At 42.1% G+C, this 26,579-nt stretch overlaps 1 protein-coding gene across 3 annotated transcripts in view; it reads right to left on the bottom strand.

Annotated features, from left to right (window-relative positions):
- Positions 1-26,579, bottom strand: part of NEK11 (NIMA related kinase 11) — a 236,405-nt gene that overhangs the window by 77,598 nt on the left and 132,228 nt on the right. For all 3 annotated transcript variants that reach the window (XM_055321436.1, XM_055321435.1, XM_055321437.1), the window contains one exon: positions 12,226-12,386. In XM_055321436.1, the coding sequence (XP_055177411.1) occupies positions 12,226-12,386 (161 nt within the window). The remainder of the gene's footprint in view (positions 1-12,225; positions 12,387-26,579) is intronic.

Raw genomic sequence — 26,579 nt, 5'->3', positions numbered from 1 at the left:
AAAAAAAGAGAGAGAGAATTCAGGGGTGTGGAAAAAAGTAGTTTTCCAATCTAGGAAGATTTTTCTCTGAGCATTATTTTATTCAAATCTAATACTCTGATAGACTCAATGAATCAAATTCTCAATAATATCTGGACATGGATACTCCATAACAGACCAGGGTAATCAAAATGTAGTTACAAGGTTTATACCAAACCAGAACTATGGAGCATCCTACATTTCATGTTAATTCTTAGAGGCAAGCCCCAAATACTGTCATTTGTGCATACCACAAGCATTGGTTTGTTCCTTGGAATTCAAACTTTTATTTGAAAGTTGACAAGAAGCTATTTTGAAAATATAATCCAATAACTACACAACCATATTTCTACACCAATATTCCTGCTAGGAAAAGAAAAAGAATCTTAATTTATCATCTATATCACCTAGGACAGTTTCAGCTACAAGTAACCCAAAGCCTACATAAACTGGCTTAAACAAAGAGCTCCAGTATGTTCCTCTCCAAGCACTCTCAGACCCCCTCCTCCCTGAGAAAATATATCCTCACACTTTTTGACCAGGATTGATTGCATATTCTTCTTAAACCAATCCCTGGTGGAGTTTAATGGACAAACTGGCTGGAATGAATAGGATTTAAGATTTATCCAGATCAGGCAGCCCTAGTGGCTCAGCAGTTTAGCGCTGCTGTCGGCCCAGGGCATGATCCTGGAGACCCGGGATCAAGTCCAACGTCGGGCTCCCTGCATGGAGCCTGCTTCCCTCTGCCTCTCTCTCTCTCTCTCTCTCTCTCTCTCTCTGTGTGTGTCTCATGAATAAATAAATAAAATCTTAAAAAAAAAAAAGATTTATCCAGATCATGAGGGGAGGCTGGCCACTGGCACAAAGTGGAGGCTCTGACAGAATGGACCAAGGGAGAGGGGCACAGCCTAGTGGTTAGGGGCATGGGCATTGGATAAAGCCTGACTGAGTTTACATCTGGCTTTGCCATTTGCCAGTTGTGTGTCTTGAGCACGGTACTTAACCTATTTTTTTTAAGATTTTACTTATTTATTCATGAGACACACACACAGAGAGAGAGAGAGGGACAGAGAGAGAGAGAGAGAAGCAGGCTCCATGCAGGAAGCCCGATGCGGGACTCGATCCCAGGTCTCCAGGATCACACCCTGGGCCAAAGGCAGGTGCTAAACCGCCGAGCCACCCAGGGATCCCCGGTACTTAAATTATTCATGCCTTCCATTCCCTAACTATAAAATGGGTTGTTAGGAGGAATAAATGTTAGCATCTCCAAAGTGCATAGATCCATGTCTGTGACATATTAACTGTAATATGTGTTTGTTAAACAAAATGCTCAAAAATGTTTGTTTGGTACATGACCAATATGCTCAGCAGCTTGGAACCCAGCTTAACTTTCTGCTCAAATTGTTGGAATGGATAATGCAGTTGAAGAAATCTCTTTCTGAAGCAGTTTGTTTCTCAAGCTGTCGCTGACAGTCACTTATTCCCCTGAGGGAACAAAGCAACGAGAACCCACTCACAGAGAAGCCTAGTCCCATGAGGTTTGATGTCCAAAGTCTAAGGACACTTGACCTTTATCTGGATGAAGAAGATATTACAGAGAAAGGAGCCAGAGTGAGGCAAGGCAGAGAGGTAAAGACATTGTGTCCTTCACTCTTCCATGTTTCATTTCCCCTGTGAATGTCTTCCTCTCATTCAATGAGAGATAAAGAACTGTAAGTTGGCTAAAAAAGAAACAAAGCACTTATTTAAGAGAAATGTTACATAAGTCTGAAACTTGAGAAGTTTCAATGTTCACTTACACAGCTTTCTTTGAAGCTATATATACATATAGCTTTATATATATAATATATAAATATATATATATGGATAAAGAGATCTAGCAGTGACATCAGTAAAATGGTAACCAGTTCACAATATCGTGCCCTTTTTAGAATGAATTGTGAATGAATGAATGAATGAATGAATGAATGGTAACTACCTGCCAGAAGACCTTACTTTCAGATGAGGGCTCAGTTTGGGTACCAATAGCCCTTAGCAATTGTACATCTATCTTTAGACATTCTCAAGAACCTCCCAAAGGGGGGTTCTTCTGCTTCCTGCCCCACACCTTGAGGTGGTGAAAACCCAACCATCTGTATACATCTAGCAGCCTTAGAGCTGTCCTGGCAGGTGCGCAATGCTGACTCCCAAAGGCATATACACAGAAGGCTGGACAGTTAGCGACCCAGACAGAAACAGCTTCACAGCTAGGAAGTGTTTTATGTTTCCTGGGGCTGAAGGCAGCTCAGGATAAGTGGGAATGGATACTACATTGTGTGCTGCCAGGCCCGACACCATTTCTGTCTGTGGAACAATCCCAAGCAAAGATCTATAAACATATGGATAAAGTGGACATAAGCATCCATATAGCTGCAACCACAGAAAGGAGTTCAGCTAGGCTTCATCTAACTCAGACCATTGGGCACATCCTCCCACTCAAGCGTCCCTATGTCAATGGGTGTGAGGATGTGAAGGGGCTGATTTCTCTTACTTCTTGGGCACCTGTGTTGTCAGAGTCTCACAGGGTGAAACCAAACCATATGGAACTCTTTTCCCAAGACACCTTAATTGAGCGTACCCAGGACCTCCTTGAAGCTAAAAAGTCATGCACAGGCTATAAGGAGTCAAAGAAGCAGCCTCAATACAGGCTGACTTACAAGTGTCATTATATATGTATGAGTATCACATTTCTGGTGTAGTTTTTTGGTAGTTTTTTTTTTTTTTTTTGTCTTCATGACATCGTCGATGGTGTATTATTTTTATCAGGTAAATTGCATGCAACGAAATGCCAGATTTTCAGTGTAAGATACCCATGTAGCCACCACCCCAAACAAGATAAAGAACACCTCTATCATCCCTGAAATTTACCCCAAGCCCCCTTCCAGCCAAACCCCACCTTCCACTGCCACTGTTATTCCTATTTCTACTGCCATGGATTCATTTTAAGACTTTATTTCACTTGCCCTTCACTGGATTAGCCTTGTACCTAAAATAAAATCCACTCTCCTTACAAGACCTTCATGATGTAGCTACCGCTGGCCTGACTTCTCCAAAAGCATCGATCCTCTTGCTTACTATGCAATTTCTCAAAGTTGCCAAGTCCTTTTATGACCCGAGCCTTCTTACACACCCTTCCCCCTCTATGAAATACTCCTCTCTCATTTCTGTTTCTTTACATCAAGGGGCTGACTTTTTCCATCCTTCAGGTTATAGCTGAAAAGTCCTCTTCTAGAAACTTCCTGATTCCTCTCTCAATTTGGTGTCCCCACCGCCCCTCCTAAAGCCCATTTCCTCCATCACTTCAACCTCTTCCTTTCCTCATTGCTCTAGATGTTTGCCTACTGGCTTATGGGCTGCCTGTACCACTAGACTATCCATGCAGGCATTCATTCATCCATTTATCTCACAATATATCTGCTCAGTATTTGCCCTGTGCTAAACACTGTTCAAGGTGCTTGGGAATACAGCAGTGATACAAACAGAATCTTTGCCCTACTATTCTAGTAGGGGAAGACAGACCATAAATGAAGAAGTAAACAGTGGTAGGTCAGATGGTAATAAGGTCTTTGGAGAAAATAAAGCAGGGAAAGGGCACAAGACTTCTCAGGCCAGTAAGTGCTATTTTATCTAAGTACTCTGAGTCCTCCCCAATATGACAGCATATAAGCACAGACCTGAGGTAGAGAGGGAGCAAAATAATTTGTGTATCCAGAGGGGAGGGTATTCCAGGCTTTCTATGGCAGGAACATGCCTGGTGTATTCCAGAAACAGGAAGGAGACTAATATGACTACAGTGGGGTGGGCGAGGGCAATTCTCACAGTGATGGAAGGGAGGGGCCCCTCCATGGGTGATGATGGGATGCTGCAAGGCCATTTTGAACAGACTCATGCCTTTTAGTTTGAGTGAGGTATGGCGGGGAGGGTAACTGGGAGACCAGTTAGAAGCTATTGCAATCATACACTGGGGAGGTGATGGTGGCTCCGGCAATTGGAATAGAGCTGCTAAGTAGTGATCATATTCTAAAGATCAAGTCAATAGGTTTTGCTTATGGATTGGAAATGGAATGTGAGTGAAAGGTCGTGAGTTAAGGTTGACTCAGGAGGAGTTGATGTGGACCGGGGCTGGTGTGTATTCATTCACTTTTGGACATGCTTAGTTTAGGATGTCTATTAGAAGTCCATATGACACCTATCCCCACTCCTGGGCAGATGGGGAATGTGAATGTGGAGTTATGGGGAGACAGAGCTGAAGAATGGGAAGAATGGAAGACACACATTTGGGAGTTGACAGTCTATGGATACTCTGTAAATACATGAGAATGGGTGAGATGTCCATGAAGATGGCATTGTGTCTGTTTTTCACTACCTTAAACCCAGCGCCTACAACACTCAAATATGTGATAGATAATGTATGATCTAAGCAACAACCCACCCGTGTTCTTTCCCGCAAGCTGCTTTACTACACTACTGTACACTCTCCTTCAAACTATTCCCACTACATTCTGAAAAATGTCACTAAGTTACAGAAACCAAAACACCAAGGTGACCTTATCCACTTTCTACACGCTCAGAGAAGTACCTTTCACATCTCTCTTCAATCTCATTAGAAGGCAAGCCGTTGCTTATTTGCATTCATAATTCATAGGAAGACAGAGGGTGCCGTTTAGTACAAAGCCACAGGACAAAGCGGATGGTGCCTTGGTGGAGGCTGCCCTGAAATCAGTAAGCTGACGTCTTCACTCTTATCTCACTGCCAATGGTCACCTTCTGTCAAGGAAAAAAGGTCTCAGAGTATGTGCAGTGATGGGAACACAGAGCCACATCTGCAAAACTCAAACTGCAAATAAGCCCCCAGGCTCCTGTAACACTAAACGCCTCTGTCACTGAATTTGGAGTCACTGATACGTGACTGTCAATGTGTCCACATTTCACTGCTAATGCCTTGTTTACTCTACATTATTAAAACCTCACTGCAGCTGTCTCTTATTAATGCCTAGGCCCGTAGCACATCGGTATCCGTGAGGTTGCTTCTGGATTTCAAAGACATTCACAGGTATCCTCTACAGAGCTCTTAAGACATTTTGGATCGCAGTTTAGAAATGTAAAGGATGGAGAGAAGAGAAAAGAAAGCAGGGTCGTTGGGAGTGGCATCACGGCGCCCACCCAGAAATTGGGCAATGAATTTTTCAGGAGCTGGGGTGGGTGGTACCTTTGCTGTGATCCATTTATCAAGTGGCAGCAGTGTGGGGGGAGCCGGCCCCAATCCACCCTTTCTCTCCTAAAAGCTCACTTGCTCTTGATGAACTATTTATCTCTTTTCATGACACATGCTCAGTAGTCTAGGGAAGAAAGTCCTGCAATTTAAGGAATGTTTATCGGTTCATGTTCCAAAAGGTAGCCCTTGTCATACACACTTCTTTACTGCACGTTACTATTTTTGACTCCAGCTCTAGCTTTATGGCTATATGAATCCCACAGAGTACATAGAAAACATAGTCCTGTGTTTTCAACATGATTTTAAATCATCCGATCATGTTCTCACACATTTTGGAGCTGTCCCTGAGGTCCCTAGAATCTTCTTTTCCTCTCCTTTACTAGCTTCTACATTCAGTTCTACACTCACCGCAACTGTCTCCTAGTTGACAAGGAGTATCTGCTGGTTTGTATTCCAGCCCTGTCAATGGACTAGGTGATGTTGGTCAAATTAGTTACTCTTTCTTTCCATTTGGCACTTTCCCCTTTGTAAAGTGGGACGGGAAGATGTTAACCCTGTAAAAGTACTTGTGAGTATAAAATGGGTAAGGCACATAAAGGCCTTAGCATGGCACCTGACGTGCTGCAAGCCTAGCTCTGTTTTATTAAGAATGATGACTACTTTCTCTGGTATGACATGGGCCACTTCCAGATTAGCAGTTATGTAGAAAGGACAGTACCTCCAACAATGTCCTAGAACTGTCACACTCCTTTCTTCCTAGACATCATGAAATGGTGTTCACTCTTTCCCCATGAATAAAATATTCAGAAAATAAAATTAATTTCTCTGTGTAACTGAATCACAGAATAGTGGGATGGGCCATGTGTTTGCAAGGGCTGTTTAGGAGAAGCCCCAAAGGTGCCATGCCAACTAGGCTTACCAACTTTACAAAACCAGCATTCACTGTTCCACCACGTTCACCCCCAGCTCTAGGAGTAGCACAGGAGAGCACAGTGCAGGTTGCTCACTGTCCCTTTCCTGCCCCAGCTGCTGCAGACCTCTGCTCAGCTCCCAGCATGGATGTAGGGGAGGTAGTGGAGGCTCCCACCCTCCACACTGAAAGGAGTACACAGACTCTTTGCACTCCCACTAAGTTTTGCTTTGTCTTCATCCACCCTATCACCTTCTTTTTTTTCCTCCATTCTTTGGGATTGGGGTGAAAAGTGTAGGTGTGATCTTCAATACAATAGTGGATCTGATTTAACAGATTTAGGGACTAGATCTACAAAGCCCACAGTGCCTATGTCCCACGGCAAGGTTTGCTGGTCCCTGTCTGACCAGCAATGCACTATGCTTTGGCTTGGACAAGAAATAGTAGAGAGGGAAGGCAGGACAGCCATGATGGAAGTGAGAGTTGGAACAGGAATGAGAGTGGAAACTGTCTCATCAAAGTGATTCCTTTCAGCAACGCGACCTAGATCTACAGAAGGCCTGTTACCTGGAAGGGTGACACATGAGACTGCTGAGTTTCTCTAACGCCTAAACCAGGCTAGCTGCTTTCCAGCCTGGGACAAAGGCCAGGGGATGCTGATGGAGAGATGTTAAATAGTGGGGCTATTTACAGTGCTTCTTACAACTGATGACCTCTACAGTCAGTTCAAGACAAAAACTGCTTCCCCTCATGCATGAAGTTAAATTGATTAAGTCAGTGCATGCAAAATAGTAGTTAAATCAGCCCTACAATTTGGACTCAAGAGTTCTGGCATCTTCTACCAAAACAAACAAACAAAAAGATAGCAAGAGGAGAGAATTCGGTATCCTATACCAGATGTGGGAGGCAGGCTCCTTTTTTGTTTCAATTTTCACAACTCAGCACTTCTCCAAGGCGCAGTATAACTTTTGCTTTGTGCATAGCTCAGTAATTCTGTTCAGTAGAACCAGGCTAGATAATGCAGTGGCCCTTCTGCTATCCCCTGGCATCTAATGTGTTTACCCAATCATCATGGAGGAGGGATTATAATTGCTATAGTTAAGCTGTTGTGCCAGGAAAATACTGTACAAAGAAGTGGCTAAAAGAGGTGTCAGATCTGCAGTTCTGCTACTTGCTAGCTGTGTGGCTACTTGTGTTCCCTTCACTGAGCCTCAGTTTCTTCTTGTGCAAAGTGAGGAGATCACAACAGTCTCATCTTTCAAGGGACCTGAGTTTTAAAGTCAGTGCTTAATACAGTAACTAATGATAGACAAAATATGCTGTTTCCTTTTGAGCACCAAATGAAAGAACTGACTTGCACTTAGGAACTGCATTGTATGAAGAACATGTAGTTTTAAATAATATAAGTCTAGGGCAATAGTTCAAAGCACCAAGAGGTTCTCAATCTGAGAGACACATGAGCCCTGAGAGGTAGTGCAGGATTCTGGATTTACAGCTTTTGGCTCTTTCTCTATCTGGGACATCCGCCTTTTGGTAAAATGTTAGGCAGAACTGACCTGAAATCACTAACTTACACTTTCTTCCTTTCTCTTGGCCCTTCTCTGCCCTTCCTCACTCTCACCTTCTCTCCTGTTTGAGTCCAGTCAGTTAAATTCCAGCTTGATGTAGTTCAACTAGAATATGTGCATCAAAGGGCCAACTTGTAAGAATTAAACGAAAGTGCCAATAGCCGGGGGTGCACCATTTACATTTCTCTTCAAGAGCCAGCCTGCTGCCAGTGTAGGTGACTACCCCCACCTGCTGCCCCCTCAGGATTGGCTCATCCCTGGAAGCACCCAGCCAGGTGGAATGTGGGGATACTAGAGCTAGGCCATTCCTGCCCAGTCTGATCTCCTCTGATGGGCAAGGCAGTTTTTGCCCTGGGGCTCTCTTACCAGAGCTGTGAAGACTTTTTTAGAGCTGCCCTTCACCTGAGGATGTCATCTAGTCCTCCCTCTCCCTCCATCCTTGCCCTCAAGATGTAGACCAGCATCGTGGTTTGAGGCTTTCCCCAATTCTGTCTTGTCATCTGCTTCCCAGAGGACCTAGACTGACACAGTATATAAAAGTACATGGCATAGAATAAAGGTTCAGGGACATTAGTTGTTATTGTTATAACAATTAGGATTTGATTAAATTAATGATTCTACTAACAGAAGACACTCAAAGGCATATATTCTCATGATGACCTGATCTAAGAGTCCTCGGTAGATTCTTAGGTCTTCTCTAGCCTATATCCTTTTCTCTGCTTCTGTGGCTCCATTCCAAGAAGATCATTCTGCTTTACCTCATGCTTCACTATGCAGAGAATTTCAAAACCACTAGAGGATTTGGTGAAAGCTTCAGAATTAGTTGGTAAAATGGGCTTCCATAGCCCTTCGTCATGGCAAGAACAAACACCATGGTCCTAAGAGCCTTCTTAAAACAAGGATTGATGCAAGCCACAATCATTAAACAACAGAGCCTTTTCCGAAGGAGTTTTGTGTGAAGTCATTATGGTCTACCTAGCGTGTGTATACCTGGTGCACACAGGACACTGATTAGTCTTGCAGAGGGAAATGATGGTCAAGGCAGCAAGGGAAAAACATAAGGGTCTCTGAACATACTCATTAAACAGCAGCCCTAAAGCATGTCCATTAGAGCAAAAAAAGTTTTCAGTGACAAGTCCCACAAATACTGTTGAAAACCCTGTTATGATGACAGCTATAAACTCCATTCTCCTGAGATCTAAGAGGCTGGTTCCAATTCAGTGACCAGAGACTTCATAGAGTAGCTATCAACAATATGATAATGGCTTGTGATAAAGTTGTTGTTGATGCTTAACCCAGCAGAGAAGCAACATACTATCAACAGCAATTAGGTGCTTAATAAAATCACTTTGGAGATGCTACTGCTGAAGATTGTCATGGGTGGGTACAAGGGACTCAGCAATCAATCCCAATGAAACCCATTGGACTGTTTGATGAAAGACTGTTTTTCTTTCATTAAACACAAACTGTGTAACTTTGATCTGATTATTCACATAAAAGCCATTGACACAGTGATAACTCAAGTAGACCCTGGACACGCTTGGGTCAAGGGTGAGACTGGGAAGAGGGAAGAAGAGGAAGACCCCAGTGATGGCTGAAGGTTTCACCCAATTCACAAAGCTGACAGACTGGGTCTTGGCATGGAGTTCTGTAACTACAATTTTGTGTGTCACTAATAAAATAACCTAGGAAGGGAAGAGCAGAAACTCATCACAACCACACATTCACTGCCTTTAGGGAGGGGGAAATGATATCAAATTACTAGGAAAAACAAATGGGATTGTAGTTAACCTCTCTCTATTACTCAATTGAGATTTCCACTCCTGTTTCTATTATGCCAAGTCCACTCTAGGTTGATACACCTTTTGTACTAGAAAGAAAACTGGCTTGAGAATGTGATAAACCTTGGCCTGTGCATGGTTCTGAGCCTTTCCTAGCTGCGTGGCCACTGGCAACCTACTTCTCGTGGAGACTCAGTTTCCTCATCTGGAAAATAGAAATAAGAATAACTACCTGACAGGGTTTTGTGAGACAAAATACCAACATGGATGTGAGAAGCCTCAGCATCTTGTCCTAAAAGATTTAAACCAATTCACAAAGCATAGCCTGTATCCATTTCTCTGCCCCTGCGGCACAATTCCAAAAAGATCACTCTGCTTTTTCTAACACTTTGCTGTGTAGAGAAAATTTCAGCTATCATATCACATGTGACAGATGCACAACTCAGAGAGTAAAACTGCTGTCCTATATTTATCATTGGCCCTAAGAAATAAAAAGGAGGGATTTTTTTTATACTATAGTTCTGAAACCTCACAGTAACATTAAAGAGTTTGGAAAGTAGCATTATAAAACACACACACACACACACACACACACACAAAATAGGATGCCTGGGTGGTTCAGTCAGTGGAGCATCTGACTCTTGGTTTTGACTCAAGTCATTATCTCAGGGTCGTGAGAGGGAGCACTGCATAGGGCTCTGCGCTCAGCAGGGAGTTTGCTTGAGATTCTCTCTCCTTCACACTCTTCCCCTTCCCTAGCTCATGTGTGTGCTCTCTCTAAAATACATAAATAAATCTTTTTTAAAACCCCACAAGATGGCTGGGTAACATCATCATCATAATAATAATTAATAACTCATTATTAATTACTTTATTAAATTCTAGACAGTATTTTAAACACCTTACATTGATTACTTCATTTAATCTCCAGACTGGGAGGTGGGAACCATTATTCTCCGATTTTACAGATTAGAGAAGTGAGGCACAGTGAAATTTAGTAACTTGCACAAGGTCACAGAACCTGCAAGTAACAAAGGCTAGTCTTGTACACAGGCATTTTGATTTCCAACCCTGTGTTCCTACAAGTATACTGAAGATGGGACTTCCAAAGTGGCTAGCAAAGTTCTATTTCCTGACCTGAGTGGCATTTGCTGTATATTTTATTCATGTGGTTTTCTGAATCAGTTTTAATCCATTAAAAAATAAAAAAGTAGTAATACTAGTAGCTCAAATTTTGCCACTTGATGCTCTGGGCAAAAATGGATGTGTTTTGCAACCATAGGCACAGAATAATGGTTCTGTAGTATTGTAGTTGTCTATGGGGTGCCTGGCTGGCTTAGTCAGAAGAGCATGGCGTGATTCTTGGTCTCGGGGTTGTTAATTTGAGGTCCATGTTGGGTATAGAAATTACTTAAATAAATAAAACTTTAAAAATATTTGTCTCAGTTATTTAGAACAGTAACAGAGAAGGAAATGGAAATTATATTTTTAATGTGTCGTAGGAGGTGCTGTTGTTCATCCAAGTCCATTGGAAAATGGGGAAATGGTATAAGGAGAGCATTTTTATTTTGACATGCTGAATCACTCTCTGCCTTGACTGTATTTTTCTCAACATTTATTTGCTCTCTCTTCGTGTATTTGTCTCTTAATTTCTTTCTCCTTTTCTCTCATCATTTTTGCTTCTTAGTCTCATATCCATACCCTTCTAGTTCCCTTCTCCTTGCCTCCCTCTCCTTTTCTTTTTTTTCTCTCTCCTTTTCTTATACAGAATCTGAGAATATATATTATCAGTTTTATTTATTGACTCTTATGATGTATTGTTTAGTCTTCATTAAAAATTGTTGACTAGATTGTATACAAACTTCAATTAGTCCTCCTGAATGAAGTTTCCATTGACACAGGTACCCCTTGATTGACTTGTATTTTCCCAGCTTAATGGTTCCCAGTTAATTAAAAAGCTTTTGTAACTTTAGAAAGTTTAGAAATGGAAAGGTTACCATATTATGGCCTACGAAGAAAATTAATTTTATGAGCATAAATTGCCCAAAGTAATCTGCTTTCTCCTTACATACCTCTTGCTTTTTTCCTCTCCTATAGACACTCAACAGAGAAATCACATGCCAGGACTGTTTCTTAGACTAGGACCCAGACAGGGTTTGGTTTTGCTATTGTTAAAGAGATCTATAGCAAGGACATATGTAAGCACTATGTAAGGATGGACCCACAAGGGCTGAGAGTGGCTGGAAAGATCACCTCCTAAGCCCAGGATCTCTGGGCCTCATCCCCAGAACTAATTTGTGCACTAGGACATGATTCAAAAAGCTGATTACCAGGCAGAAAAGTATATTTTTTAAAATCCCCTTCTCTCTCCTAAAGAGACACTGGAATTCTTTATTTAACAGCTGTATATAGGATGTTCCACAGTGTAGTATGGATCATCTTCCCACTTGGATAAGTACTGGGTATTCCAGTCCTTCCCTCATCAACATGGTCCACACCAGAATATCAGAACTCCATGGGGCCCTGCCTGCCTCTGGACCTTGGAAATAAAGACCCATTACATGGGGCCTTTATAAGAAACCCTAGTCCCGCACTTCCCACTTAAGTTCTAAGACTTCCCTGACTTTCTGGGAAGTCACAAGCAAATCAGGACCTCGGACAGTTCCACTACATCTGCTGGGGAGCAGCATCTACCTGTTGGAATATTCTGTGAGCAGGCTGGGGCGCCTCGTCCTTGACCTCTTCCTCCAGTGCTGAGAACATTATTTCTTCTTCCTCCTCCTCACTTTCTTCAGAACAGGAATCAAACGCATCAGCATAATACTCTTCAGCCACAAGCGGGTCTTCTGGGATCTCTGAAATAAAGAATAGACAACAATCAGACCCTACTAGTCACTAAAATTATAATATGTCTAGGATCCCCCACATTTTCCCAGAGATATATATTATGTTTGCACTGACATAGCTTTCATGGAGTGTAGACCTGAATTTTAGCTTCCTCAAAGTATCTGGTTGACTGTAATAAATACTCAGCAAAATTAAACCAGTAGAGGAAAGAAGGGATGACTACTTGCAACCATATTTTGAAAGTGGAAGAATAAAACCATGAAACAAGAAGAAATGATCTCCTTTCAAGTCTTTACATTCAGAGGCATGAATTCTTATTATAAATGAGGGGATTTAGGAGCAAGAGCTGGATGAGATGCGTTGGCTGCAGGACCCTATTACACACCCACATAAAACTTTAGCAGAGGTAGTTGGATTGGAACTCTGTCAGCACTTTTTCTGGCTGTTTCTTTTTTAAAGAAAATATTAGTGGTGAGACCAGGCAAGATGGATAGGCTATATAGCAATGGCATTTGGGCAAGCTGAGGAAAACATTATGGTTCTTTTCTAACAGGCTATGAAAGCTTTTGAGATGGAGTTCACTCTAGGACCCTGTTTACATCTATATGGAGCATTTATTTTTTTTTAAAAAAGGAAAGAAACCCACTTAAGTTGATGCCAAGAAGTGGCTACCTAAGTTATTTGATACAATGTTATTACTAAAAATATAATTGGTGTTTATAATGGTTTTCAACCAAGAAAGGCCAAGAATGGATCAGAAAAAAACAAACATAGTGATATCAACCCCAATTTATTAATGAAGGCTTAAAATAGGGAAACACCCTGGTGAGGAGGAGTGAATCACAGAGTGACAACCCACCACATTAAAACCATGAGCTTTGCACCATACTCTGATTTATAAGCAAAAATAATTCTTCTAAATTATAACAAACAGCACTACTTTATATCCCACTATTGCCACTCTGTATTTTTGGGGGGCAAATACGGAACTGGGGGTCAGAGAAAACTAGGTTTGAATCTAAGCTCTGCCACCTTTTAGAGAACTGAGGCAAAGGATTTGAGTTTGCTGAGCTCCAATTTCTCCGGTAAAACTGACATAAGGGTGACCTAGCAGGGTAGCTATGAAGATTCAGTAATAGGATTCTCATGAAAGCATTGTATATAGAGAAACTATAAAATGTTCACTCAATTTCCACATCTGTAAAAATGGACTTTTCATTAACTGATTCCAGAATCCTTTGGAAGTAAGATATTTAGTGGGCTACTTTAAAATTTTGCTATCTATGGTTTCCCACAAAACACAAGAGGCAGTGCCATGGCATCAAAATTAGCTTAAACGACAAAAACACCATATACTCAAAACTGCCTTAGGAAGGGGCATACTGTGCATTTTTGTAATTCCAACAAAGCCCATTTTCCCTTCAGATTTTCAGTTGAGCAGCAGATGAAATAGATTATTTGTATATAGGGGCCACATTTTGTAAAAATTTTTATTCAACTCACACTCAGAATGGCTCAAGGATCACAACGAGAGAAGTATATGAAAACTAACATCTACCAAGAACACAATTCAAGTCTCTAGTTTTGTCCTCAAGTAGGTGCATCTGCTCACTGAATGGAATGGTGGACAGGGCCTCATGACTTCCTGCCTCTTTTCCTCTTTCTCCCCTTCTCCCTGCATCTCTATGTCTCTTTCACAGATCTGTCCATTCTCTCCCCCTCTTCCCACTTCTTCCTATTTCTTCTTCCTCTCCTAAGCCTCTTTGTCTCATTTACTTATTCTCTATTTTTCCCTCTTTCCCTCTACCCCTCTACCTCCTCCTTTAGGCCAGAATATTTGCTTTCATATTTGACTGTGACACAGCAAGAAATATTATTTACATTGTTGCCCAGTACACAGAAATGTGCTTATATTTGTGTATGAATACAAATATATTTATAGTTGAAATGAAAGTTTCATGCATCAAGATTTACCCACACTAAATATGACACATTCTGGTCTTTCACATTTGATTCAATTTTTTTTTACATTGCTAGTTGCAACTTGTTAAGCTGATTTCTCAACACATAATTTGAAAAACACTGGTTGAGAATGCTGGCTTTGGAATCCAAAAGACCTACATTTAAATCGAAGCTCTAATATCGGTTCTTAAACTTCCTGCACTTCAGTTTTCTCATCTATAAAATGGAGATAATGGTAACCATTTCTTAGAACTATTGTGAACATTAATTAGTATAATGGAAGCAAAGCACTGTGTACATGGTAGGTAGGCATCAAAGAGATGTCGGTTATTAACATGTGACATAAATCTCTGTATATGTTTTGCCTGTAATGCACAACACCAGGAAGAAATATATTAGATAATCACAAATACATACCAAGTTTAATTATACACACACACACACGAAAAAAAATAGAATCACTTCTCAAAATCCATACTGTACCCATCTCAAATGGGCAAGAAGGCAGTGGGCCAAATCATACAGATAAATCGTTCTCTTGATAAATACCAAGCTCCCCCCCCCCATAACATGGCTCCTTATGCACAGTCTCAGTCTCAGAGGAATGATTCCCTCTCTTACCAAGGATCCCTTCCCAGGAGAGAGAGGAAGGGAAGAAATGGTCATGGGAAAGTGCCATCATGCCACTTATAGCTACGTCATGAGACAAACCAGGTTGAATCCACCTCCAGTGTTTCTTAAACAAGCACCAGTGTCTTGGTGCAGCTCAGAAGAGAGTCCATTTTCAAAAGGAAAAGTCAAAAGAAACATAAGCCTGCTCAAACTGTGTTCATCAAGCTATGTGTTTTTTGTACGTGGGCCCAATTTGAAGCCTTGTTAGGCTAAGGCTCATTTCTCCTGTCATTGAGGGAAAATGGTCTGTGATAAATAGCTTTAATTTCCTCACACCCTGAAGTCAGCCTCATAACGGATGCACTGGAGCGGCATTCCAGATCTCTACTAGGCTGGGTGGGCAGCGACAGCGTGTTTATGAAGGAATCCAATTATGGCTGCCTCAGCTTGGGTGCAGTTGTTGCAGATCCATGACACAGAAAAAGAGAAGCAATCAGTCTGTTTCATGAAAAGCATGCTGTTGGCCAGACCCTTCAATTAAGATCTTAATAGGGGCCCCTGGGTGGCTCAGTGGGTTGAGTGACTGACTCTTGGTTTCGGCTCAGGTCGTGATCTCAGTAGTGAGACTAAGCCCTGAGTCGGTGTCCACGCTCAGCATGGAGTCTGCCTGCGATTCTCTCCCATCCCCTCTGCTTCTCCCCCTGCTAGTGCTCTCCTTTTCCCTCCTGATCTGTCTCTCAAATAAATAAATAAAATCATTAAAAATAAAAGAGACCCTGATAAATGCCTTCCTTTAAGACTTAAGTGAGCATCAGGACCACTTGCAGGGCTTGTTATAAAACAGAGCATTTGGCCTCACCCAGTTGGTGGGTGATTCAGCAGTGATGACTGAAAATGTACATTTCAAATAAGTTGCCAGGGGACGCTAGTGCTACTGGCCTGGAGCCACAATATCTAAACCACTGCTCTAGGATGTGACTAGTTCAAATAAAAGTATTATCATGTAGTATTACATAGATGCACTCTAATAAAATACATAAGAATATAATATCTCTACATCTTTCAACCTTATATGTTATACACCCAAAACATGAAGAAATAAGCTTTGCTTGAGAAGAATTCAAACTTCTCTTGTTTGCCAATGGCAAACAAGATGTGTGCCATTAGTTTCTCAACTACTCATGATTTCTGGGAGTCTTAGAGCACTAACCCCATTTTACTGTTGGGGAAGAACAAACCTATGAGTGAGCATTCCTAATTACAGCACTTTACACTTTGCAAAGTCACATTCATACCTATTATTCCATTTAATCGTTGCAACAGTTATTCAGGTTAGATCAGGACATTTCAATCTCATTTTTCAGGTAATGAAAATGAGGTTCAGACAGGCTAATTATCAACTGAAAGTCACATAGCTGTATGTAGGGTGGACACTTGATTAGAACACAAATAACCTGAATCCTATCTTTTTCCCATTGAATGGTGCTATTTCATGGTTAGCTAGGAATTTTTATCTTTGCTAGTAAAACTATGTCATGGGTTGGGACCCCTGAATGGCTCAGTGGTTGAGTGTCTGCCTTCGGCTCAGGGCATGATCCTGGAGTCCCAGGATCGAGTCCCACATCAGGCTCCCTGCATGGAGCCTGCTTCTCCTGCTTATGTCTCTGGCTCTCTGTGTGTCTCTCATGAATAAATAAATAAAATATTTAAACAAAACAAAACAACATGTCATGGATAAAAGTCATGATTGTCTTTCCCCACCACTCTGAAAGGTGTTGAACAACAAGGGATAGACTTCTGACTGATGAGATGGGAAAACTGAAGCTTCGTCATCATGGTGAACTATCTGAAAGGGGCTGGGAATAGTGAATGCCAGGGGCCCTTGCTCAGACTCAGCCTAACTGTCACTATCCTCAACCTCAGATGTGCTTGAACTGCAGTGTTCCTCAGGACTCCCCTGGAGGCCTGTTCAAACAGATTCCTATGCCCGTGTTTCAGAGGTAAGTGGTATAAGGTGGGGCCCGATAGTCTACAGGATGCTGCTGCCAGTTTGGCAACACACTTTAACAACTACCGTTCTACCTCCTAGGACCCTCAAGGAGAAAGTGACATACAAGAGCAACTGTTTAATGAGAAATTTCCTGATATTTTGCCTATTATTGCAACAGTTCTTCAAACTTCTGCAATGGTCGAGAAAACGCATTATTTTTTTTCTAAAAAAGAGGCAATAAAACAAGAACTTTGCCTAAAGTCAAAACCAAGTTTCCTTTAAAGGAACATAGCTATGTAGCAGGAATACCTCAACCTCGGGTGCCAACTACTATCCTGAATGATTCTAACCATTGGTATGCTATGAGCAGATGCATGTCATGAGCTTAGCACAATTGTTTTCAAAGGGTGGTCCCCAGAAAAACATCACCTGGGATCCTACTAGAAAAGAAAAGCAAATTCTCAGGGACACCTGTGTGGCTCAGCGGTTGAGCATCTGCTTTCACCTCAGGGCATGATCCCGGAGTTTTGGGATTGAGTCTGCATTGAGCTCCCCGCAGGGAGCCTGCTTCTCCCTCTGCCTATGTCTCTGCCTCTCTCTCTCTCTCTCTCTCTCTGTGTGTGTGTGTCTCATGAATAAAAAAATAAATATTTTAGAAAGAAAAAAGAAGAAAGAAGAAAGAAAGAAAGAAAGAAATAAGAAAGAAAGAAAGAAAGAAAGAAAGAAAGAAAGAAAGAAAGAAAGAAAGAAAGAAAGAAAGAAGAAAGAGAGAGGGAGGGAGGGAGGGAAGGAGGGAAAGAAAGAAAGAAAGAAAGAAAGAAAGAAAGAAAGAAAGAAAGAAAGAAAGAAAGAAAAGCAAATTCTTAGGCCTGTCAGACTTATCGAATCAGAAACTGGGGTGAGGGTCCAGCAATCTGCATTGTAGCAAGCCCTGCAGGGGGATCCTGATATACGCCTAAGTAAAGAACCACAAATTTAGCACAATGACTGGAACTTACTGTCCACTCAAATAAAAGTAGCTTCTACTGATATCCCCAGTTGATAAACTCTTAGGAGGCAGGAGCCAAACCTGTTCCCTATGGTTTCTTCAACTCATGGCTTAAAGCAGATACTCCAAACTTATTGTCAAATAAACAAACGCCTACATGTCTAAGAGATAAGGACTTTCGAATTACCACATAGTATTTCATGGAAGGAATTTCCTTTTTTTTTTTTTTTTTTCCCCTACAATTTGATTAAGGGAAGCATTTCAGAAATGTCAATGTTACCAAAAATGCTCCCTGACTTTACTTTTTTTTGAGAGAGAGAGAAAGAGAGAGAGAGCAAGTGTGCGGGCATGCATAACTGAGGGTGGGGACGGCAGGGGTGGAGAGAGAAAATCTTAAGTGGACTCCATGCCCAGCGTGAAGCCAGACATGGGTCTCGAACGCATAACCCTGAGATCATGACCTGAGCCAAAAATCAATAGTCAGACCGTTAACCAACTGAGCCACCAAGGCACCCCTCTGATTTTACTTTTAAAAAAACAGATTTTATTTATTTGCTCATGAATGGCACAGAGAGAGACAGAGACACAGGCAGAGGGAGAAGCAGGCTCCATGCAGGGAGTCTCAATGTGAGACTCCATCCCGGGTCTCCAGGATCACACCCTGGGCCAAAGGCAGACGCTAAACCACTGAGCCACCCAGACGTCCCTGATTTTACTTTTGAAACGGGCTCATACACAGCTTGTTTGCTCCTACATAGGGGCTCAGAATCACACCTTACCACCTCAACTCTTTGTAATTATCATTCTACTGCTGCATAGCTGGCTTTGGGCCATTTTGTTTTTTGTTTTTTTTGTTTTTTTTTTTTTTTTATAAATTAATTTTTATTGGTGTTCAATTTACCAACATACAGAATAACACCCAGTGCTCATCCCGTCAAGTGTCCCCCTCCGTGCCCGTCACCCATTCACCTCCACCCCCCGCCCTCCTCCCCTTCCACCACCCCTAGTTCATTTCCCAGAGTTAGAAGTCTTTATGTTCTGTGTCCCTTTCTGATATCTCCCACACATTTCTTCTCCTGGAAGGAATTTCCTAATCTGTATTTTGGGGAGGGAAAGGAGAAGGGGGAAAGGGAATATAAAGATTTTTTTTGGGATCCCTGGGTGGCGCAGCGGTTTGGCGCCTGCCTTTGGCCCAGGGCGCGATCCTGGAGACCCGGGATCGAGTCCCACGTCGGGCTCCCGGTGCATGGAGCCTGCTTCTCCCTCTGCCTGTGTCTCTGCCTCTCTCTCTCTATCTGTGTGATTGTCATAAATAAATAAAAATAAATAAATAAAAAATATAAAAAAAAAAAAAAGATTTTTTTTCTCTTAGACCCTTCTTTCTCTCCTCTCCCGCACAGACTTTGAACTTATATCTCCGATGGAATCATAACTTGGAATAGTAACAAATGTCTTCACCATACTAACATCTCCAGCTGTATCTGAGTCAGAGTACCCAGCGTGCGATGGCACTCCCTAGTAGACTGTGGCTTTCTCCAGGGGCCCAGACTGTGCTCCAGCTGCAAGCCTCTCTTCGCACATCTAATAATACTGTCAGAACTGGTGACCAAGTGACTTATGATTTGGGAAATCCAACAGATTCACTCACACTTTTCTGCCTCTTCTCTAGGAAGTCAACAATATCCACAAGATATTTTTTAAAATGCTTCTCCCTATGCCTGTTATCTCCTCATAAAGAGAGGATGCTCTCTATGTCACCTGTGGCGGGGCTTGCTGGGAGTGTGTAGGGGACCTTGTGGCAGGCAGCTGCCCAGAGATGCCCTTCTTTATTTTTCCTTTCTTTCCTAGTTTTCTGAAGTGGGCAATGGCTTTATTATGAGCCAGAAAATATTGAACACAGGCTATAATAAGAACAAACTGATCTATTGTTAGATCTTTATGTGGCCTCTAAAGACCATGTTCTTCCATTATAAATTGGAAGCAGCAGTGCTCAGAATGACAATAGTTATTATTACACTGACAAGGCAGTTCTCAGAATTTCTTATTTTCCTAAAAATGGCACTTGTGGGTGTGAAAAAGATTGCCTTAATCCATTTTTTAATGAAAACATTTTTTATGAAAACATTTTAAATAAAGACATCATCTCATATGTAGAAGAAACCTGTGATTAATATGCTACAACATTCCCAAAACTACTGGGTGAGAGAATGTCTTGAGAAGGCACTCAGTTACAGACACTGTCAATGCTGAGCTGCCTCAGTTTCCCCAGGGAGCTCTGTCTTATGTAAGGTGGGGACAGACTGGGATAAAAAACACAGAATGAAGTACAAGTTAACTGGTTATGTCTGCTGCTTCTGAGAAAGGCTGCCTCCCACCAGGATAAAAAGTAGAGATTAAGAAGATAAACTGTGGGGTCAGACTGAGGTTCAAATCTGGCATCTGTTATTGGCTATGTGACCTTGGGTAACCCATGTCACTTCTCTGGTCAGTTTTCTAATTTGTAAGTGGGTGTAAATGAATACTACTGATGTGCCACCCAAACCTCCTTACCAGACACATATTGGCACACACATCCTCCAGCTGCTGTGCATGTTGGCTGCTGCGTTAGTCTGCTTGGGCTGCCACAACAAAATGCCACAGACTGGGAGGCTTAAACAATGAATATGCATTTTCTCATAGTTCTGGAGGCTAGAAGTCTGAGATCAAGCAGGTTTGGTTTCTCCTTGGCTTGCAGATGGTTGACCCTCTCTCTGTGCACTGGTCCTCCTGGTGATAGTCAGTATCCTAATCTCTTCTTACAAAGACACCAGCCAGAAAGGATTAGGGTGCATGCTAATTTTAAGATAATCACCTCCTTAAAGGCCCTATCTCCAAAGAGTCACATTATGAGGTACTGGGGGTTAGAGTTCAACATATGCATTTTAGGGGAATACAATTCAGCTCATAACAATGGCTAATAAGGCACAAATGTCCCCTTCTCCAGACAACTGCTCTCAGATTAAAGAATTTCCTTATCAAAGAGGTTATGTGCTGTCTCTGCCTGGGAGTGCAGCCCTAGCCAATGACTAAATGACTTAAGGTGAAGCCAGCTCCTGGTATCAGTCCTGCTCCAAAGCTTGCTGTGGGAATCAGGCTCCTTCCGCTGCTGCCCTGTCTAGACATACCCTTCACCCCAACGCTAGAGCTCTCCCTCAATAAAACACATACACCAGAATAACCATCTGAGGCTCTGCATATAAGGAACCCAACCGAAGACTTGGGGGTGTTATAATAATGATACATTAACTCTTGGCTATGACATACAATTTTACAAAAGATAAGTGATGCTATGCAATTAAGTAAATACCACTTAAAGGAAAACAGGTGCCAGCAAGGTCGCATTCTTTTATATTATACATTTAATCCTCAAGTCTTTCTAGAAAACAATAGAGCCCACACCTCTGGAGACTGCTAAACTGAGTCATTTGTCAGATATCAATTATATCTCAGACAGCTAAATTTTTTATCTCTTGAGGTCTAATCTACTTGCTCTGCTCAGAGCTTTCTTCAATGCTCTATCTAGCATAGTGTCCAGAACACAGTAAGTGCTTAATAAATGCCCAGCACTATTCCCTGAGCAGGTAGAAAAATATTAGTTTTCTTCATATCACTCGTACAAAATGTAAGCATCTATCATTCCAATTTTAGCAAGTGTGCTGCTGAAGCAAGCACCCAATTGTAAGTTTTTAGAAAAATACCTGACAAGAGTGCAGGGTAAGAAAATACGGTCCCTTCTGCCAGAGACAAGAGGAGGGCTTTGGCCTTACTCCAGAGAAGAGGTAGGGAAGGAGAGTGGGAGGGGTCAGGGCCGGCAAGCTGCTGGAAAGGCAATGTGCTCTGTGAGATGCTAAACTCATCAGACACTTAGCATAGTAGGTGGAGAAGCTACACAGTTGAGGTCTGAATCAGTAAGTGCCAGGGGAGGCCACCAGCCACAGTACCTGAGACAGAGGTGGAGGGAGCCTGCACAGCAATTACCAAGAGAGCTCTGGACAAGCTTCAGTTGAGCCAAGCTTAAAGAATCTTGGGCCAGGGCCTCTAAACCGATGTCTGGGTTACATTTATTGGTTCGTAAAAGAAGCATTTATGCATGAAGGGCCAATGGCAGAGCGAGAGCAAACTCCTCAGGCAGAGGCAACCTGTCTTTCAGGAAGACAGCTGGACTCCACCAAGTAGATAAATACCATCGCTGAGACCCAAGGCTTCCATGCTCCCGGAAGCTAATAAAGGTACTCCCTCCGTCTGTCACCCCTGGACATACCTTCCCCTGCACCATTAGAAGAAAAGAAATTCTCTGTTTTGGCAAAGGCATTTTGTCAATTTCTAAACTTCAACATACATTGGATTTTATTTGTCCTTTTCAATTTTTAAAAGCCATCTCTCCCCCCACTGTGAACCATGAAACGGTTTTTCATGATTATGCAGTGACTCATCAGCTGGGCCTAGTTCTCAGGGTGTCCTAGTTCCCATCAGCAGCTATTAAGATCTCTCGTGGGAGCTCAGGAGTCATGGAGGGGGACGGGTCCACTAGGAGGGCAGCAATCATTATTTTCCATGGTGAGTCATTTTATGGAGACCATGGGCTCCAGCTGGAAGTCCTGGAGTGGCTCTTACTCCACATTCCAAATGCTGCTGCATCTCTATTTCATTACAAACAGCCCCCTTCTGGGACTGTGGGAAGCAAGTGTAATTTTCAATCACCATAACATTTAGTGGGGCTGGAGGCTTAGAGCAGCATATTTGCTAGAGAACATTTTGAACCAATGTTCAGTCCAGGGAAGGATATGGACATCCCTCAGTGAAATGAACACACGGGGGCGGCCCCAGTGGCGCAGCAGTTTAGTGCCGCCTGCGGCCCAGGGCATGATCCTGGAGACCCAGGATCAAGTCCTATGTTGGGCTCCCTGCATGGAGCCCGCTTCTCCCTGTGCCTGTGCCTGTGTCTCTGCCTCTCTCTCTCTCTCTCTCTCTCTCTCTCTCTGAATAAATAAATAAAATCTTTAAAAAAAAAAAAAAGAAATGAACACACTGACACTCCAAGGCAGAAATGAACACTCCAGATATCTCTTAACACTCAACTCTTGCAATCACCTCCAATCTTACACCAGCTACCACAAGTCCTGTCTAAAGCACTTACTACCATGTCACTCTTCCCCTAGCAGGGCTCCTCCACTGCTAATGAAACTGAATATGAAATCTTCAGCTTGGCAGTCAAAGCCTGCCATCACCTGGATGCACCTCTCTTTCCCAGACCAGCCTCCTCATAGCAATGAATCTGGTAGCTCTCAGTTAAATACGTGCCAAAGGGGATTCTGATTGGGTGGCCCTGGGCTGGGTCCAAGCACTTTTATTTTTCTGATGCTTTCCAGATGGTTCTCATATGTGCCTTTAGATCAGGACCTTGGCTTTTATAACCTGGACTTAACATTTTTCCTCTGAACTCACATTTGTTTTCTAACTTCATTTCTTTAAAGAACTCCCCTTCTAGAATTGCCTTGTCCAATATGGTAGCCACCAGGCACATGTGGTTATTTAAATCAAAATTAATTACAATGAAAAAAAAAAAGACAAATTCAGTTCCTCAGTTGCACTGGCCACACCTCAAGCACTTGGAAGACATCTGTGATAAGAATATTTCCATCATCGCTGAAGTCCTACCAGACAGTTCTGTTCTAGAGTGTCCTCCTTTGCATGTTTAGCTGTGTTGGATTATAGCTTCCAGTTCGGATTTGGCTAGATTTCTTTGAAGCCCTGGGATGTGAGTCACTTCGCTCTGACCCTCTGCTCCTCCCCTGGCCAGCACACCCTCCACAGCCACGAGGCCCCAGAAGGTTTTCCAATCCTCATAGCCCTGGACCTAGCAGGTGGAGGCAGTGACCTGATCCACCCTAGCCCTGGGCCTCCTCTGCATGTTCCCAGAGCCACTTCAAAGGACCTATCAAATCAAACCTTCTCATCTACAAGATGCCTTTTCCACTTTCTTTTATATAGTGCCTACAGGTAGAGCTTTTTTGTTTTTCAGTTTTTATTTAAATTCCAGTTAACCAGCAGTGTAGTATTAGCTTCAGGTATAAGACATAGTGATTCAACACTTCCATATGTCACCCAGTGACAAGTAGAGCTTTAATAGATATTCATCTCCTACCCTTCATCCCAGAGAAAGGCAGCTCATGATCCTCCTAAATCCCCGCAGTAGACAATGTCTTTCATCACATAGGTCCACTTTATTAATCATATCACTAACTCTAGGGGGAATTAAATCTCAATTACAAACAATACATTTATAGTCTTCAGGGGTGGGTGGCAGTTGCTTGGTTTTATATCTTTTTGATGCTTTATTCTCTCACGCAATAAGCTATAGGTTAGTACTAGTACTGTGACCTATTCTAAAATAAAGCCTCAAAACTAAGGCTAAAATTAGCCACGTTGATTAGCTTAGCCTGCAGCATCACACATGAGGCTATGAAAAAATTTTCTCAGCCAAAATGCATATTCATGACCCTTTCTGTAAGGAGAGCTAAATTAAGTACAGTAGAGTGCCTTTATATATATATATATATATATATATATATATATATATATATATATAGACAGCAGGTTCTGCTCTAAGTTTTTCTTCTAGTGACATCTATTTGATCAAGCTCACAAAAGGCTCCCCTCCCCCGCCCCCACACACACATGACAGAAATAAGCTCAATGATCCACTTGGAAATAGGTCTTCCTCACGCTCTGAAGTCTGTGCTTTTATTCTGCATGTCAAGGTGATTCTCCCTTAGGCAAACCTGTAACATTCCTCTGAACTTGTTTTTCTGGTTTGGAGAGCAAAAGTCAAAATAAGTAGGTAAAGTTTGTCTTTTCTCCACCAGATGCAGAGAAATAATACAAGCTGGAGAACCCTCTCTCTCACGGGAAAATACAGGGAGCCTGAACTAGATGGTTTCAGGTTGTTCCTGCTCTAAGGCTTGCAAATGTACAACATGTAGTAACGGACTAAATCGGCTTGCATATGAATCATCTGGGAAACTGGATGAAATATGAATTCTGACTAGCAGATCTGAAGTGGGGCCTGAGAGTCTGCATTTCTGACATGCTCGGAGCGACAGAGACGCTGCTTGTCCACGAACCACACTTTGAGTAGCAAGGGATTCGACTACTGCTTTCTGCTCCTAGCCACCAAGTATTTGTCAAGAAGTGAGATTACAGTAAGATTTTCACAAAGCTGAGGAATTTAAAGTGCTATCAAAAGGAAGCCTCTGTCACCTTCTTATTTTTCTTTGGCTGTACCTCCTCATTAACAGAGGCTCCGTTGCGGAATGCATTTAGCAATTTGTTTGTTGGCAGAAACAACACCTTGTGAGCCAAAAAGGATTTCCTCTCCAATGAAATCTTGAAGTTATAATTTCTCTTTTCCACCTCTATTCTCCTGGAAAATGTTTGCTTCCCATTGGCAGCACCCCACAGTTAAGTGGCCAGCTGGAGGCACTCAGGAAACTGCCAGAAGATGCTTGCTGGCGAGGATGTGCTTAGCTCACCAGTGTGAACAGGAAAACTGAATATGGCAAGATGGGTCAATGATCACAAAAACACGAGGGGACTCTACTGTACTGATACTGTGGGCATGGCATTCATTTCAATGTTTTAGTTAAAGGAAGTGCATCCTATACACATCAGTTTAGGCACGTTTTTTGTGGTCCAATTCAGGAAGTTCCTATTGCAATGTTGCATTTCCTGGGTGACCTGCCCTTTCTTGACCTGGCTACTTCCTGTGGAATGAGATATGGTCTTAGAGAGCAAGGTAAACCCACGTTTAAAAGGAACTGTTTCATGGTCTAGACAAGCTTCCATTTACATATCCTCCAAATAGTAAGTAATAATGATTATTTATCTTTGTATGACTCTTCACGATTAAAATGCTTTCAAATATTTTTTCTCAGTTAAGGCTTCCTCACAACATGGTATGAGATGGGTGGGTGGTGTTATCCCCCCATGTTGCAGACAAGGAACATAACATTTGGAGCTACTTGACATTTTTAAGTTAATTTGAAAGTGGCAGGCCCTAAACCATGTCTTCTCATTCCAAATTTAGTGTTCATGCTGACTACATAATTCTGTTTGGCCATTCTTTAAAGGTAGGCACTCAATTTGGTCACATACTCACAAATGCAACAATATTTGCAAAAAGTGACTTTTTATTTTTATTTTATTTTTTTTTTAAAGTGACTTTTTAAATTCATGACAGCCTCTACGTCTTAACCATATGCCAGGTCCTGCTCTTCTTCTTCTCAACCACTATCTCTACCACATGCATACTACTAAATACCACAGAGCACTTTCAAATAATGTCTAGAGCCATAACTGGAGGCTAAAATGTAATTTTGTACATAGGAAGTCACTAGAAAGAGCCGTTCAACAAAAAATACTGTGTTAGTTATCTATTGCTGCATAATAAAGTACTCCCCAGACTATAAAAACATTTATTATCTCACACATTTTCTGTGAGTCAGAAATCCAGGAATGGTTCAGTTGGGAGGTTCTGGTTCAGGGATCATCATGAGGTTTTGGCCAAGAAGTCTTCTGGCACTATAGACATCTGAAGGCTTGATAGGAACT

Source organism: Nyctereutes procyonoides, unplaced genomic scaffold (assembly GCF_905146905.1).
Source record: "Nyctereutes procyonoides isolate TBG_1078 unplaced genomic scaffold, NYPRO_anot_genome, whole genome shotgun sequence".
In the NCBI taxonomy this organism is placed as follows: Eukaryota; Metazoa; Chordata; class Mammalia; order Carnivora; family Canidae; genus Nyctereutes; species Nyctereutes procyonoides.
The sequence above is the reverse complement of the archived record's forward strand: the minus strand, read 5'-3'. Positions and strand labels throughout refer to the sequence as shown.